The 17,921-nt window shown below is 43.6% G+C and overlaps 1 protein-coding gene across 4 annotated transcripts in view; it reads left to right on the plus strand.

Moving 5' to 3' along the window:
* The window catches only part of LOC109855483 (signal-induced proliferation-associated 1-like protein 2), a 57,090-nt gene extending 39,270 nt beyond the window's left edge, over positions 1 to 17,820 (plus strand). For 3 of the 4 annotated variants that reach the window (XM_020429779.1, XM_020429777.1, XM_020429780.1), the window contains exons 2-14: positions 9,110 to 9,290; positions 9,377 to 9,859; positions 9,957 to 10,205; positions 10,272 to 10,667; positions 11,741 to 11,952; positions 12,397 to 12,638; positions 12,727 to 12,839; positions 12,994 to 13,228; positions 13,538 to 13,912; positions 14,184 to 14,450; positions 14,632 to 16,158; positions 16,248 to 16,448; positions 16,541 to 17,820. In XM_020429779.1, the coding sequence (XP_020285368.1) occupies positions 9,119 to 9,290; positions 9,377 to 9,859; positions 9,957 to 10,205; positions 10,272 to 10,667; positions 11,741 to 11,952; positions 12,397 to 12,638; positions 12,727 to 12,839; positions 12,994 to 13,228; positions 13,538 to 13,912; positions 14,184 to 14,450; positions 14,632 to 16,158; positions 16,248 to 16,448; positions 16,541 to 16,793 (4,725 nt within the window). In that variant the 5' untranslated portion in view covers positions 9,110 to 9,118 and the 3' untranslated portion in view covers positions 16,794 to 17,820. The remainder of the gene's footprint in view (positions 1 to 9,109; positions 9,291 to 9,376; positions 9,860 to 9,956; positions 10,206 to 10,271; positions 10,668 to 11,740; positions 11,953 to 12,396; positions 12,639 to 12,726; positions 12,840 to 12,993; positions 13,229 to 13,537; positions 13,913 to 14,183; positions 14,451 to 14,631; positions 16,159 to 16,247; positions 16,449 to 16,540) is intronic. The other variant, XM_020429778.1, reaches the window with a different exon arrangement.
* Positions 17,821 to 17,921: the final 101 nt, after the last annotated feature.

Genomic DNA, 17,921 nt, shown 5'->3' on the forward strand with positions numbered 1-17,921 from the left:
CACCCGCTTTTAACGCGAAAAGTAGAAAAACCAGATCGTACTCTAACTACGTAAGCGTCTAAAAAAAAGAAAACAAAAACCATCCTAGCGCACCCATCCGAGAGGAATTCTGTCGGTGTGCGCACGCGATACATATATGTATATATATATTCCGCTTCCTTCTTCGCCCATTATACCACTTACACACGAGTCGGACGTAGTTTACGTCGCAACATAATTTGCCGCTTTGCATGTTTTCCACGGCGCGCACAATGGCAGAATTATAATTTTTAATTACGCAAATTTGAATCGCATTACGCCAATTAATCCGCCGCGGCCGGACGCTCCGCTTCGATGCGCCCGCATCGGAAAGGTTGTGCGTTACAAGCGCGCACAGAGAGTTATTACAACCGTGGAGCAGACGGAGAGGCAAAATCGTGGAAGAGAGAAGAGGAAAATTACGGATTTCGTAATCAGTCTCGCGGTCTGCGTTACGCGCTCGCTCGCTCGCTCGCTTCGTGCGTTATTATTTTATTTTACAACCGCGCGATTTTGTTATTGCGCGTTTTATTTATGAATCGCGCGATTTTTACGCGTCTATAAATCTGCTGCTGAAAAATCTAGCAACAACATCAGAGCGAGCGCGAGAAGTTTTGAAGCTCGAGAAGTTACTAAACTACGAAATATATCTACGCGCATTTTTTTCCCGCACAACATCCTGCGATCGGCTCGTATGACCGCAAATATATTTCGTAGTTTAGTAAATTCTCTTTGTGTTGAAATAATTATTTATAACGTGTGCAATATCTTTCGTACAAATCACAGACAATTCGATGTAAATCGAAATTTCTATCGAGATATGTATCGAAATTTTTTTCAATAAAAGAAGAGGTCTCTTTACAAAATCTCGACAAAACGTCTGTGTACGTAATTAATATCTCGACTGATAAGAGATCGCGTGAATCACACAGCGAGCGTTAATCACGTAATTAGGCCTGATTAATTAAAGCGCGCGTTACACAATTAAACTCTGAAATATCGTATTCATTAATTTAAACGCTCCTCTTTCCCCTTTCCGAAGGAAGTTTGATAACCTTCGCTAAAATCCCCCCGTTGCTGCAGAAAACTGCAGTCGCATTGTTCGACGATTTAGTCTGAGATTGATGAGCTCTCCGAGCGCGCGAGTGACTGCGTCACAATTAAAAGCGAGCTCTCAGCCGCCTGCTCTCAATTGTTCATTTTGCCCGCGCGGTTTCCACATCGCGCCTCATCGTGCTCATCCCGCGCGCGATCTTTTGCTCGGATCTTATAATCTCTCTCTGCGCAAAAGGAAGTTTCGAAGAGAGAAAGAAAGAGAGACGCGAGCAGCCGAGTACCTATTTGTTCTCTTCAGGAACCAATTAACGCGTCTAATTCTCACTCGCCGTAATCCAATCGCGAGTGTTTCTTGACAACAAGAATTTATTTTCGTTATCTCCAGAGAGAAATTTTCACGCGCTCTCGGAAAAATTCTCTCGAGAGAATTTCCGCAGAAGCGACGACGAACTTCGACGGCGCGCCGCGAAGGGTGGAAAAAAGGGGGAGTTTTTCAGGCGTATTAGGGGGTATTAATGGATATTACGTCGACGGGCAAGAGAAAGGCAAGGCGCGCGCGTATGGTATATACGCGCCGCCGCTCGCTGACCTGGCAAAAACCAGCCGCGAAATTAAATGTTCGCCGCGCTCTAGGAATTTCTTTCTCACCACACAGAAACTCGTCGGAGACGCGCGCGCACTGGCTGCTGATGCCAGTCGTATGGTTCAAGGTTTTTTTTTTTGCGAATATGTGTCAAAAAGTTTCGGCCGTCACGCGCAAATCGGACACATGTCCATTGGACGAATCGAGTTGTATTTGCTGTTGGTACGCGGCGGATTTAAAGAGAGTCGCGATTCACAACGTTTCAATTATTTTTATCACACACACATGTAGTGATGAACAATTGTATTGCAAAACTAAAATCAATGTCAAAACGTAATAAACAAAATAAACCGCTCGAATAATTGAAAATAAATAAATATATAAAATGACTTTTTCCAACGCGTGTGTAAGAAACACGCAATTTTCTTTCGAGCGGAAAAACCGACGGATGAAACATTTTCCACGGCAACCGGAATATTGTAAATGGGTGTGAGTTAGGAGCAAAGCAATATTCCATACGCGCTACACGTCTTTGTATATATACGCGCGTTGTGCGTTTACGCTTCGCGTACTACGGAGGGGAAAAAAAAAATGTGCGCGAATGTGCTTTTTCTCACCGCGTTGGAAACTCGTGTAATTACGAAAAAAATTCTATCGCTCGGCCTTTTCGCCGCATCCTGTAATAAGCAGCGAAAAATTACACGCGCGTAAGAGCGCGCCGTGAAAAGATTTCAGAAAAAAAAACAGAACACACATACACACACACATACATTAGAAGAGAAATAAAAAGTAACTTCTGTACTGCCATTTGTAAATTTTCCAAGTTCTAATTATTCCGCTTATTAAACAAAACCGCGATATATATCGTGTCTTTAAAGGAAAGAATTAGAAATTATTCCTCCCTGTCGACCGCTTCTGTAGCAAATCCGAGAAACACTAATATCCCGTGTAATCTGACGTTCGCGTTTAGGATTACAAACGAAGAATGCAATTTACGAGTGTATTCTTGGGCGGACGCGGCGATACACGCTCGTAGATCGCAACTTGAATGCACAGTGCGTGCATTTACATAACTAGTTCGGATCATCGGCGCAATGCGTTCCATTGCACACGCGCATACACACACACACACACACACAGTGCTTAAGAAATTGTGGGATAACTGTGCGCTCTCGTGTATTATCGAGAAATATGTGCGAAAAAGACGTCGCGCTCGCGATTTCTTCATCGAATACATCGCGCTTGCGTTTCCCACCGGCACGGCGCAACGGGCATCCGTGTCATGAATTAATTATTAATTACTCGCTGTGCGTATATACGAGAAGAAGAAAATGAAGATCGAAAGGTTTAACGATCGTTGGGAAATATTCACCGATTTACTTTTCAAGATATCATCGATGCTCGATTATACGACGCAACGCGGTGTAATCTTGCGAAATTTCGAAGACAATGAGATGATTTTTTTTATGCGAAATTTTCGCAAACTTTCTCTTGCTACACAAGCGCACAAAACTATATAATATATTTGTTTAAGTAATTTTAAGTGAAATGAAGCTTATATACGCGGAAAAAAAAGATTTGCTAGAATAGCGAGAAACTAGTTACTATATGATCAGCAAAAAAACATTTGTTAAGTTTATTAAAATTTTTGTTTTGCCAACAAAACATTTTGTTGACGAAACAAAAAATTTCGTAGAGTCAATCGTTTTTTTTGCTAACCATATAATAGCAAAACTTTTTTTTCCGTGTATAGTGCTTAACTAAAAAGTTTGTCTTACAAGAGATACAAAATTCACAGAGTTAACTTTGTATTGTAAATTGTAACGATACGAAATAAATGTTGTGTGTGTACCGGTCTTCTCTCCGCTGCTCGCGCAGAAAAATGACCAGTGAGTGTTACAATAACATTTGGTTCCGCTCCGTGGAAACCCGATGGCGTACGAGCGCGGACCATCCGTGAAACCTATCGAAGCGAACATCCGATCGAGAGAGAAAACGAGACGGACGGATGCCGGACGACGATCCACCTGTGCGTTGTTGTTACTTGCGACGATGCGAGAACATCGCCACGCGGGTCACACGCGTTCTCTCGCTCATCATCGTCGTCGTCGTCGTCGAGACAAGCCTCTTCTGCGGTTGCACGCACCGCGAGCATTCCCACAGTGCGTACGTACGTAATACGCGCGGAAAAGTCGTCGCGTCAAGGTACGACTCGATTTCGCGACAACGACACGCTCGCTGATCGCCAACGGAGAGGAATTCGATATACAGCGGCGGGATCGCTGTTTGCTGGGATTTCTTTGTGGCAAACCGAGCGTAAGAAATTCCTGAAAGCAGAGCTCGCACACCGCGCCGGGTTTTGTCTGTGTGTGTGTGTGCACGCGGACGAAACAAATTACCACTTTCGTGAGATTGCGTTAATCCTCGCGAAATTCCGTTATTTCTTAGAACACTGACTTTTGAAGGCCGCGCTCACACACAATGCTTCCCATTAACAATCCGTCTGTTAAATTTCGCAGTCTCTTCTTTTTTTCTCCCTCGGATCTTTTTTTTTGGGATGAAGAGATTTTCGAGCGTGCAACTTAAAAAAAAAAAAAAAAAAAAAAAAAACAAACAAAATCTCATTGTACGATACGTTCCGCTAATGGAGAAGGGTCAACGCGCCAAATGGCAGGTCGTAAGTAATCGCGATTATTTTATTCCGCGTTAAACGAGCACGCGAAATGATCTTCTCTTTCTTTCTCTCTCTCTCTCTCTCTCTCTCTCTCTCTCTCTCTCTCTCTCGGCTTTCCACGATGATATCTCGCATCAGGCTTCCTCTTACGTACCGAGGAGCTCGTTCGATTACATTGTGAGCATTCGTCGTCGTGATCGCAGTTAGCGACGACGAGTCACCCATCCACCCACCCTCGCGTATGACGACGAGCACCATCCGCGACGACCGGTTATCGAGACATCGAGAGCTTCTCGGTAGTTCGAAGGTGGTCTTGGCTTATCTCCGAAGAGAGAGAGCGGCCGGTACGCGCAACCGTCGCTCTCTTTTTCTCTCTCTCTGTCTCTCTTTCTCGTCGCGAGACTCTGTGGCCGTGACTTTGTCGGCGAAACCTTCCCGACGGGGATTACGTCCGCGCGGATAAAGTGCACGAGACGCGCACGGATGCGCTGATCGGTCCATTTGCGCCGGCGATTGCCGATGCGAACCGGCAAGTTATGAATTTTGTTCTACGATCTTTCTGTACTTTCTCCGCCGTTTTACCGTGGAAACCGGAATTTTCACACAGTTGTGAACGTTTTTTTTTTCTTTTTTCTTCTTTTTTTTTTTTTTTCAATCTTGTGATTTTAGTTTTTTTATTCCGTAAAGCCATCCTTTACGAAACAACAGTAACAATATTAATGAGAGATTGTATTTCCGATTCAACCGGGAATGTAATTCTCAACTGAATAAACTAAATTTTTGTAATTTTATCTGATTTTTGTTTTTCATACAATATTGTTTTTTTTAGTGGAGCGCATTAAACACGTGGATGATAAATCACGCGCATGCGATTATTCTTCATTTCTTCTCAATCGTTTCGTTCTCTCATTGCGTTGTGTCCGATTACGGGAATTGTCGCGTAAATCATATATGTATATCGCGTAGGCTGTCGATCGCACGCCATTAGCGGAGGAAGCGCGCACCGAACAGCTGTTGCGGCCTGAAATAAAGAGACGAGACCGACGAGCATGTGAGCTCTGATTACGCGCGTGTTTACGCACAAGACGCGACATGAATCTCTCGATCCGGTACCGGTACTCTTTAATAAATGTCCAGTCATCGCCTGATTCGCGCGATTCACCGCATTACACGAGCTGTGAACGTATACAATTCGCAAAATTTGCAATTTTTATTATAATTTTGTTTTTTTTTTTTTTTTTTTTTTTTTATCTTGTCTGGCAAATGTGTTCTTTATCACAAGTTAATCACACGTACACGAGCTTTGTTTCACGCGCAACAATCGGTACCTATTATCATTTTTATTGCGAACTAACGAAGTAGTACGAGCGATTGAGTCAGCGGATTATAATATAATCGCGCTCGTATAATAAAATAATCGCCGCGCACACGCGCGCGCGTACGCGGTTGTTTACAACGAACTTAAGTATTTCCTTCCGCGGCGGAACGAAGCTCGCGGAACGACGCGATTGTCCTTGGCGAGAGAGACGAGCGGCTCGGCGGTATGAGTCACCTCGACTTGACCGTGGGATTTGGTCTCCAGTTTCTCCATTATCACCTTTTGTGTTCCGCTCGCAACTCTCGCGCTCTTCTCTTTGCCGCGCGCGTTTGGTTTTTCGTTATGTTATTCGACCACCGCTGTAATACACGTACGCTTGTCTCTCTTTTTCTAAAACTTGTTGTCGAAAAATTGAGACTTCCGAGTATTTTCGTGTATATATATGTGCGTTTGTGAAGATCAAAAGTGTGAGAAAACGACCGAGGGGGGGGGAGTCGCGCAAAGAGAAAAGCGCGAAGATAATGCAGTTACGCATTACCTTGAAATAGAGAACTCGCATTATGCGGGTCGTGGCTACTTGTTTTCCTCGCGGTATTCTCTCCCACGTCTCTTCGCGAGAAGAGACAGCGAATCGACGCATCTCTGTGTTTTACGATCTCCTCTCTCTTGTGTACACGCAACTCTTGTTGTTTTATTCGAAAGAATGCAATCGGTATACCTATAATGCACGAATATCGAGTTTGCGAGAAAAAATGCGAAAGAAAACTAAATTTATGCTGCATTGGTCAACGTTATTTTATTTTTTATTTTATTTTTTTATTTTATTTTCAATTGCTTGGTGTCGTCACGTTTGTTGTATTTTTTATCAATTTTTTTACTGTGGCGCAAATAGAATATAAAGAAAAGAAATATTCTCCGACACACATTTACGTGTACGCGTCATGTTGGGAAATTATCAGACGCGCGTGAAACGACGATGTTAGAAAAAAATCTTTATCGCAAGAAAAATTAAACCGATCGCACGTACGTGTTTCTCCGTCCGCGTTTAGATTCGGCGTTGCGATAACACGCGCGTGTGCATTCGAGATTAATACTTGCGATGTGCGTGCGCGCACATTCCTGACTAGGCAAACGTCTCGGTTTCTCTGTCGCGCGCATCCGGCGCGCATACGAATCCTACGGCGCGCGAGGAGGAGTGTGAGCGAGCGCAGTAAAGAGACGTGCGGAATGCGCGGAATGCAACGGAGGGAGGGGCCCTGCCTGCGTCCTCTCTCAATGTGATCCGGGGCTGCTCTCAGCACCTTCGGGGTACGTGATTTTTTTTTTTTTTTTCTTTGCGACGCGTCGTCACTCCGTCCCGAAACCGAGAGCGAAGTTCGATATATCAGTCGCGCGCGCGCGCGCGCGGAGATCGAATAACGCGTTGCACGCAAACGGTTATTTAATTAGAAGTGATATCCGAGACCCGCAACTCTGATTGCCGAAGCCAATCAAAAACGAAACTTCTCGGGAACAGTTGAAAAACTGCTGAATCCAATCGCACTCACGGCGTCTATACGCGATCAGAGAGAGAGTTAATTAATTAAAACTCATATATATATAAGTATAATACAAAACTTTTATATAAATCGGGGGGAGAGAGAAAGAGAAAATTAGTAATTAATTAAAAACTGATCAAAACAGTTGAAACTTTTGACAAAATCAATCTGTCAGAAATTATGGGAACCGTCGTGGATGGTGCGAGGCATCTAAGAACGTCGAAACTAGCAAGTTTTAATAGCGCGGTTGCAGCTTTGCGCACCGAGTCATTGCGAACGGGTTTTGTCAAAGTTGAACAACGTCCCAACCCGAACTGTCAAGCCAGCTGCTGCCAACGGACACGCGCACGCGTGTTGTTGCCGGATATGCGTGTTCGTTCAGAATAATGCAATATTCTCGGTCGCTCGACACGTAATACACGATCTCGCGTGCAACAATTCCGGACGGTTCTCGAAAAGGGAGTTGGAGGGAAGGGGGGGTTACAACAATATGACCACGACTCCATTCACCGGATACGTTCATTTGGCCGGGACCGGGTACGTACGCGCGACTAATTCGGGTCCGGTCGAGCAATTGCGGACGGTATAAGCAACGGCAGGTGCATCCGACGCAAGCGGAGCTTCCGTGTTGCGTAGGAGAACGTGTGCGTAAACCATACATCGCGCCGAGACAATAAGCGGTGCGCTCTTCGAGGATCGGGAACGAGGCTAATTAACGCTCTCTGATGCGGAAGCTTTGAGAGAGAGAGAGAGAGAGAGAGCAAAAGAGCCAGACGGCGCCAACGCGAATACCAAGCAGAAGCTGATGCGGAGAAAAGATCGTGGTGATTGTGACTTCCCTTTTGCGAGTTCAATTGGAGAACGGAGAGAAACGAACCTCCTCCTTGCGTCTTTAATTTTCGCTCGAATCAAAACGCGCAATTTAATGCGCGCGTGTTTGCAAATTTGCATTGAATATTTTTACACAACAAGTAATACAAAAAAAAAAAAAATGCGCGTTGTAACGAAGATTAAACTGTGCGTTAAAATAATCATCATGTTTTTCAAAATCAACTAATGATAATGTAAAAACTAAAAAACGTGAGAGAAAAGATCGCACTGTGAAAACTTACGGAATTAGGAAACTTAATTAATTTGTTTTATTATTGCGTTTCTCATTTATTCCCACGAGAGAACAACGAAAGTCACTTAGGTGTATTAGATTAGAACAGGAAAAAGGTCGCGAGCTGCTGGTGTTTTTTTTTTTTTTTTTTACTAATATACAATTACTTTATTCGTTTTATTAAAATGACATAAGATAGGAATAAAAAAAAAAAGAAAAAAAACATGATTTCGTTACGAGTTATGATAGCGACGGTGACTTAGCAGGATCGGGGAGTGTTCCTTCGCAACTTTTAATTTATCTCTCCTACCTTTTTTACTCTCTTCCCGTCGACCTTGCCATCGTAATTAAGGGCCAATTTCATTAAGAGGAAAGGACACGGTGAAAAAAACAGAGTCGCCAACGGCGCGCAAGAGAGCCACTTCGTAGAATGATTGAACTTGTCGCGCGAATATGTAGAACTCTTAGGGGGATTTGCTTTCTCCGTGTATGTGTGCGTGCGTGCGTGTGTGTGTGTGCAATTTGCGGGCGTACTTATGTAGATGCATTTACGTGTTCGCGAGCGAAAGACGCACAACTGCGAAAGGCTCGACGTCTCTAATTAGTCGTCCTAGTTCGCGCTTGTTTAGAGACACTTAAGATTATTTCTACTTAAGCCGCGTGGCGAATGACTACGCTGTTACACAAAAAAAAAAAAAAAACGTACATGTTTCGCGATGAAAACGAAACTTGCAACACTTGTCCCGCTAGTAGTAAGATGTCGTAAATCAGACATTGCATGGTTCTCATGTGTTTCTTCGTGTTTCTCGTGTTTGCACAGAATGAAGAGATGATCGCGAGTCTGCCAATCAACGGCGGCGGCAGTGGAGGGCCGGTGAGCCACCGCGTGGGTCGTGGATTGGCCTTACACAGGTCCAATTCCAGCTTGGAGCTTCCTCACAGTCCGGATCCCGCATCTCGAGTGCCAGAAACGCCTCTCAGGAGAGAGTATGGGTCTCACGGTAAGTGTTTTGAATTTTGTGTCTTTGTTTTTTTTTTTTTACAACAAAAAAAAAACTGGTGTATCATTGACTAACCAATCGCGTAGGGAGCATCGACATAGTGGCGCAGTCCATCACGACCGGCGAGAATTTCTTCGCCATGCTGCAGGACTTCCGACCCCCGGAGCAACGCGGTCCTGTTGCGGGCGATTATCTGCGTCGCGTTCATCAGCAGGACGGAGTTACTGTTCAACAGCTCGACGACGTCGACGGCGGGGCGAGTGGCGCCGGTTCCAGTCCGAAACAGCGACTGAAGTTGAACAGATTGTGGGGCGGTAAGCCGCCGCGAACGATGGAGGAATCGTGCACCAGCCCGGTGGCGTCGGCCGACGTGGAGGAGCGACATCGGAGACGAGCGTTCGCCCATTACGACTGTCAGTCGTTGACGGCGAATCTGAGCTACGCCGCGAGACTCAGGGGAATTCTTTTGGCCAAGAGAAGAAACACGGCCACCGGAGCGTCAGCCGCTAGCGCTCTGAGAGCCGCCACCCCCGACGAGACTCCCGAGGATGACGCCGGCGATGGAAAAGGTACGTTTTGAAAGAAAACCTCATCCGTATGAAACAAATCATCTCTCAATGACTTATGTTGAACGTTTATCAAATGTTTTCTTTTCGGCAATTTCAGGTAACGACCTGCTGGAGCCGTGTCCCTTCTTTCGCAACGAAATCGGAGGCGAGGGGGAACGCGAGGTCGGTCTTACTCGCTTCTCTCAGGGTAACGGGATTCATCGGCCATCGTTGTCTTACGGAGTGTCCGTCTTGGAACCGCTACCCGGCGAGACCATGTGGAAGCATACTTGTCCACTGCAGAAGCGACCACTGCCAATCGAGAGCGTCGACGAAGGAGCTTACTATTACCGGCGATACTTTCTCGGTAAGTAGACGAAGAAACGTTCAATTTGTCTCGCGAGAAAAACACAAAATATCTATTTTGTTGCAGGACGAGAACATCAAAACTGGTTCGGCATGGATCCGCAACTGGGACCAGTGGCCATCAGCATTCGCAAGGATGTCAATCAGTATCGCGTGATCGTGCGCACGTCGGAGTTGCTGACGTTGCGGGGTTCCGTACCGGAGGAGGCTCTTGGCATCAGGCTGCAGGGTCGGCAACCCACCAGGGAGCTTCTTGAGCTGATCGCGCCGGAAGTCCAACTGAGTTGCCTGAGGCTCGGCACGCCTGCCGCCGAGGACGCGCTGACCAAACTGGACGAGCAAATGCTGTCCAACACGTACAAAGTTGGCGTTCTGTACTGCCGAACCGGCCAGAGGACCGAGGAGGAAATGTACAACAATCAGCACGCCGGACCGGCTTTCCTGGAGTTCCTGGACACTATCGGTAAAATTCTTTGTTCGTTTGTTAACTTTTACTTTTTTGTTTTAAAATCGCTTGTACAAACGTCGCGCGCGTTATAAAATTGTTCTGATTTATAATGTTCCTCGCGTGCAATTTGTTTCATTAGAAAGGAAACAGAGAGGAAGTATCTTTCTCTTTACATTTAGAAAGTCTTTGCAATTAACACGTTTGGCGAGTCGGAAAATTTCCATCGAAAATCGATAAAAATCATTTCTTCGTGGGTACTACAACTTAAACAATTCAAAAAAAAAAAAAACAAAAAGCAATTTACACGACGTTACGAGCAAGTGTTGCGACGCCGGTTCGAGAGTCACTCTTTATTGTCTCGGTTAATCGATTCAATGTTACGGAATAACGTTGCTCTCGACGCTCTTCGCGGTTAATGCTAATCATCCGCGAATGTGTGTGTGCACGTAATTTCGCGGTTGTTACGCGGTGTTGAACTCTGCGAATCATTCGCGTCTACGATAATCATTCATCACCTTAGTTTATCCCTATTAACTAAGTTGTGCTGTCGCTTTCTAAAAGAGAAACGCGCGCGCGTCCTGCTTTTGTTTCCTCCTCGAGCATCGCGTCGTTCCCTTTTCCATCGTTTTTCACGCAAAAACCGGATGATGAATCCCGCGAGCGAAATTACTCAACGACACGTTTTTGCATAATTCTAAACAGGAATAAAACAAACGAAATATTAATTTCGAGAGAGAGAGATTGATAATACAAGTTCCTCTCGCTCGTGTTAAACCTGTTTCTCGACGCGATCAACAGGTTGCAGTGTGTATCTTTTATCATATTTTATTGTTACTTTGTTTTTCTCGAGTGCACAATCGCGTGATCGCCAAAAAAAATTGTCGACCAAAATATATTCTCTCGACGTGACAATTTTTTTTCGTGCAAAAATCGCGAAAACAAAAATTTCGATCGATGATGCTGCTTCGGGTCGTAGTCGATGCGCTCGGAGAACGAGACACGGCGGGACACGCCGGGGGGAGTATAACGAGATTTCTTCGCTGCGCGCAAGCGAAGGCAATTGAGATAATTGCATGTTTCCACGACAGGCCAAAGAATAAGACTGCGAGGATTCGAGGGCTACAAGGCTGGACTGGACACCAAAAACGACTCGACGGGCATGCACGCGGTAGTGGCGACGCATCGCGGTGCGGAAGTCACCTTTCACGTGTCTACCATGCTACCTTTCACGCCTAACAACCGGCAGCAGTTGCTGAGGAAGAGGCACATCGGAAACGACATAGTAACGATAGTTTTTCAGGTACAGTTTTCCTCTTCGTCGTTATAATCGCGAATTGCGAATCAAGGTGATTGCGCAATTGCGTGTGCAATTAATTACCTCATTATTATCGTCGCGACAAAAAAACGCGGATATGACACATCGTTCTTGAATCGCGCGCTTTAAATTTATTATGCGGCTTATTCATCAGGAGCGACGAGGTGAGATATCGCGCTCAGCCTGAGTGATTCATTTTATTGGACATTTTATTGCCGTCGCATCGAGGTCAGAAATAGTATTACGTACGTAGCGAATACGTTACGTACTTACGTCAGAATTTGAGAAATAATTCATTCCACATTTGCGCGCGATGAAGAAAGAATTAAATTGTTGCAAATAAATCGATTTTCTCTCTATATATATTTATTTTTTTTTTTTTACAAAATTACAAGATTTTGTTTTATATGATTGAGTGGGTCTTAACAGGAACCCGGCGCGTTGCCGTTCAGCCCGCGAAGAATACGTTCGCATTTCCAACACGTATTCATCGTCGTGCGGGCCATAAATCCCTGCACCGACAACACGCAGTACAGCGTGGCGGTGTCCAGAAGCAAAGAAGTGCCAATTTTTGGCCCACCTGTTCCGCAAGGCGCTACGTTCACTAAGGGAAAGGCTTTCGCGGACTTTATACTGGCCAAGGTCATAAACGCCGAAAACGCAGCTCACTGGTAAGATTCTTTTTTTTTTTTCAATTTGACAATAAAATTAGTCGAACTAAATTATACGTATGTATATGTGTGTGTGTGTGTTTTTCAGGTCTGAGAAATTCGCTACGATGGCTACAAGAACGAGACAAGAATATTTGAAGGATCTAGCTACGACCCCGACTTACATTACCACCACAGTCGTCGATACCGGTCAGAAATTCTGTACGTTGCAATTTCAACAAAAAAAATTTTATATTCATAGTTTCTCTTAATTAATTTTAATTAAGTTTCTTTTGTTAAATATATGTGAACACAAAAAAATTTTATGAGATTCTTATAGTTTCTTTTTTGTTTTTTTTATTTTTTCGCAAAACAGCAATGCTCTCCTTCAGCAGTAAGAAGAAGATCACGGTACGACCGAGACTTTCTTGCGACGCGTCGCAGCGCGGTGCGATTTGCTGGCAGGTCATACTCGAGGACAGTAATCAGAACACGGATTGTTACTTGGGCATAAGCATAGACACCATTGTGCTGATCGAGGAACACTCGAGACAGATAGTATTCGTTACTCCCTGCGCGAGCGTGCTCGGATGGCACGCTCAAACAAACAGGTAATCATCTCCGAACGTTTTAAGAAAAGATGGAATAATTAATACCCCTTCACGCGCGGATGACTATTATTCTCTAGAATTTAGAGTTTGTTTTTTTAAAGATTATTGAGAAAACATTTAAAATATAAAGTTTTAATCGCGACAACCTCTTATTAAGTCGCTTGTTATAGAGCAACAACCGCCCATTATTGCATTATTCGCAACCAGTTTATCGTAAAAGAACGTTCGCGAACGATCGGAAATCGAACGACTAATTGCGACCTCAATGTTTTTTTTTTTTTTTTTTTATCCCCCCGCTCTGCGTTCCAGTTTGAGATTGTATCATCATCAAGGCGAGTGCATTACCATACACGTACGCGGTGATTATGGCGAGAGGGACGAGTTAATGGAAATTGTGGCTCGACTGCGCGCCGTAACTCAAGGCGCACCGGCCTCGGAGTTATCGTTGAAGAGAAACAGTCTGGGACAATTGGGTTTCCATGTTCAACCGGACGGTGTTGTAACGCAAGTCGAAAGCATGGGCCTCTCGTGGCAGGCTGGTCTAAGACAGGCCTCCAGGTTGGTCGAGATCTGTAAGGTGGCTGTGTCGACCTTGAGTCACGATCAAATGGTCGATCTGCTGAAAACCAGCGCCCAGGTTACGATTACCGTTATACCACCGAACAACGACGGAAATCCAAGAAGGTAATGAAATCATCCCAAAAAACCTTACCTCTCTTTCTTCTTTAAATAATTTATATAAGTATTTAATTATTTAATAAATTAAAAAAAGTATAAATTAATTCAACATTTTCTTTTATCGTTTTTTTTTTTTTTTCAAACAAAAATCAAATCGACAGATCGTTTTTTAAATTCTATTTAAAAAAAAAAGTGTTTTAACACAATAAACTAATTAAGTAAACAATAACTAAACTCTAAGATAATAAATGAATTGTTTTCTTTCTTCATACGATAGAGGCTGCACGTTGCAAAACTGTCATTATCTATCGAACAATTACGAGGGGGATTACGAGAATGTAACGAGCGCGGATAATACACCGAGTCAACAAACGGCGATGTCGCATCAACGACGATATGATCGATCGTTCAGCCCGCCGCGATCGAGCAACAGCTCCGGGTACGGTACTGGATCGAGCTCTAGATCGTTCAACGATCCACGGTTTCCGTTGGAGGGTACAATGACTAGCAGCAGTAGTGGACACAGTAGTGCTGATGATCGTTGGTGAGTGATTAACAACGAGAGCATATCAATTCTCACGATTCGTCGCGGTAACGTTTTTTTTTTTTTTTAAAAAAACAAAGCGTTTGTATAAACTGTAGATCGTTGAACGTATACAAAGTGCATATAATTTATGGCATCGATTTTCATGATTAATGCAGACGTTCAATAAATGAAAACACAGCGTTTTTTGTTTTAGGTATGAACTTCTAGAGCCGCAGGATCAAGACGGCAATCATCGCGCGAACGGCACGCCGCCACCGTTGCCGGCGCGACAGAATTACCAAGTTGTGACACCTAGCAAATCCAGTCAGAAGAAAGACAAGTCTCATTACGCGAGCGCCAAACAACTCGCGGACGCGAGTTCGAAGCACCGCGACCACGGTCACGAGCATTACACGAAGGAAATTAATTACGTATCGTCGAAAATGCTGCAGGAAAACGCGCGACACGAGAACTATCAGCGACAAATGGACAACGCGCATCGCAATTCGGATCACGTTACGACGAATTATGTCAAGCTACAGAAAGAGCGTTACGAGATCAAGCAGGAGAATCTGTACGCGTCTCAGAGAGAACTTCACAAGAACGACGCTCAACATCACGGAAGTGGTCATCAGAAACTGAACGCATCGAATTCACTGCCATTGGCGCACAACGCCGTTTACAGTCTGCCAAAGTCGGGTAGCAATAACAATCTCGGTAGGTACAACGAATACGAGCAGTGCGGCGGTAAATACGATTACGAGACGCCTACGAAACCGGACAGAAGTTCCAAATACGAACTGCAAGAGGAGAAAATGATGGAACGACTGTCGGCCAAGTACGAACACGATGCGCGTAATCATTCCGCGAAGAGGATCGGCTACGATTATTCGGAGGACATTTACGAAAGAAGAAATAGCAAGTACGATATAGAATTGGTTAAGTACGATATGGAGTGCCAGCACGTTAGCAACGAGAGAAAACGCAGCAACGACAGCAACTGCGAGCACAATCGGGAATCCATTAAATACGAGATACCGCACGATTTCAAAGTGGGCGAGAAGGTCACCTGTTTGAAAACCAGTATATCGGAGCGACCTGTGCCGCACAAGGTAAGCGTCGAGTATCGACAGACGAAGGACTTTCCGGCGAGTTTGCCACCGGAAGTGCGGATCGCGGACCTCAATTGTCCCGAAGTGACAGGTCTACCCAGCGAGGACGAACTGTCGAACGGATCCGGCAGCGTGTCACCCAGACTACGACGGGCCAACAAGCATCGCGGTGGAAATCGCACTCCTTCCAGCGGCGGTTCCAGGAATCAAAGTCCTAGACCGAAGCCGGGAATGAGGAATTCCCATCGAAACTCTGCGAATCTGACGTCCAGCACGTTGCAGGAGGATCTTATGAGACTGATTAATCCCGACTACATTTCCGACGACAATCATATCGTCAATAACAATCTCGTGAACAGCGTGATGAATCCCAATCAAAATTCGAACAAGATAAACAACAATATGCTGGAGATTCAGAACAGATGCCGATCTAGAGAGAACCTGTGCGGCAATAGCGCATCAACTTTAAGCGTTTTACCGTCAAACGGACAAGAAAACGGCAATAACGGCTCGGAAGTGATCTTAACGATGGCCAGACCTGCCACAGTGATCTCCAATGCCAGCACTGCCTCGAGTCCAGCGCCGAGCGAGAATAAGTTATCAAAAGAAGAAAGGTATGTAAAAAAAAAAAAAAAAAATATCAAAGATAATTTAATATAATAATAAATTTATTTAAAATTTATCTCATTTATTTTTTATTTAGATTATCTCCACGAGTTACAAAACCGCTTCATTCGATCTCAAAACCGCACAGCAATTTAACGCCAATCAAAGACACGAAGAATCACAACGACTCGATTGTGGATTGTTGGAAGAATCAACTTTCAGATCCCAATAGATCGACGAAGCAACATCCTCAAGAATGGCCCGACGACAGACTCATTGACGGGTGCAACGCAAACGCGTAAGTATTCCACGTGATCAAGCTGTGTAACGATACACAAATGATAAACAACTCGATGAGCTCTGTGAACGTTTGAATTATTTTCTTTGCAGGAATTCCGTTTCGGACTTGCAGTCACATTTATCCACTCTCGAGTTGAGAATGGAGAGAGAGAAACTCTTGCGACTCTCATTGGAGGACGAGGTGCGGCGTCTGCGCGACGAGAATCGACGTTTGCAGGAGTTCGAGAACCTGCGGCTCTCCTTGGAGGACGAGAATCGTCGTCTGAAGGACGAGAATCACGCAGCCGCGCAGCAACTACGACGTTTCACGGAATGGTTCCAGCAAACAATGGATCGTCAGTAATCCGATGTACTGACACACGAAGCATATAAAAAAAATAATATAAATTTTTTTTTTTAAGTATATTTTATCACACCTAGTAATGGCATCGAACGTTGAATCATCAGGAGAGAGAGACGCGGTAATTCAGTAAATTTATATATATTTAAAAAACATAATTATTAATTATTAAAATATAATTATTAATAATTATTTTTGACTCAATCGTTGTATTGTTTTTGCATTTACTTTATCCGCGTTCTCTTTTTTTTCTTTCTTTTTTTTATTTTTGCTCGATTCGGAGTATATGATCTTTGTAGGTATTACAGTATTAACGCGACTTTGGCTTGATTAAATAAATAAATATATATACATATATATATATATAAAGATATTACACGTTAGATCGCGATCGAAAACAGTTGTCGCAAGGGATTTGATCCGTGAGTAGAATAACAAAAAAGTATTTCATTCGCAATTTTGTTTGGCGATCTTCTTGTATCATATAATATTAACATATTATTCGCGTTAGTTTATATATATATATTCCGATTATAAAGTATAAGTTACCATCGTACGTACGTATCTTTCGTTTCTCCTCCGTTCGAGGACTCGATGTGTTGATCAGCAAAAACTGTTTAGATTAGCTTGAAACATTTTTGTTTGTTGTTTTTTTTTTTTTTTTTTATTTTCTTTTTAAGAAAAACAATCATCTCTGTGTATTAAAACTAGATGTTTAATTTTACAAAAGAGACCAAATGACCAAATATTACTAGAACTGAGAGAACTACTTTAAATTCTGTAATTTATTACGCCCTTTTACATTAATTGTTTACTACTAGCGTTACTAAGACGAGAGCGTCGCTAGGACGCTTTCTATCCCTCCCCCCCCTTTCCGTGTTTGAATTTCTCCTTTGTAATAAACATAACACACACAATTCAAGAGAGATATCTCAGCTACACACGATGTAACGAAGGTGACATTTACTGAGCAGTATAAACCGATTTAATAAAAAGAAAATGTATACTTTAAAAAACATTTTTGTATTTAAAAAAAAAAAAAAAAGAACATTAAATATATATATATATATATATGTAATTTAATTTTTTTTTAGTTTTTGCGTTTTATAAATTATACTGTATGTTGTTATT

The sequence above is a fragment of the Pseudomyrmex gracilis genome, unplaced genomic scaffold (assembly GCF_002006095.1).
Source record: "Pseudomyrmex gracilis isolate BER0280 unplaced genomic scaffold, ASM200609v1 scaffold_90, whole genome shotgun sequence".
NCBI lineage: Eukaryota > Metazoa > Arthropoda > Insecta > Hymenoptera > Formicidae > Pseudomyrmex > Pseudomyrmex gracilis.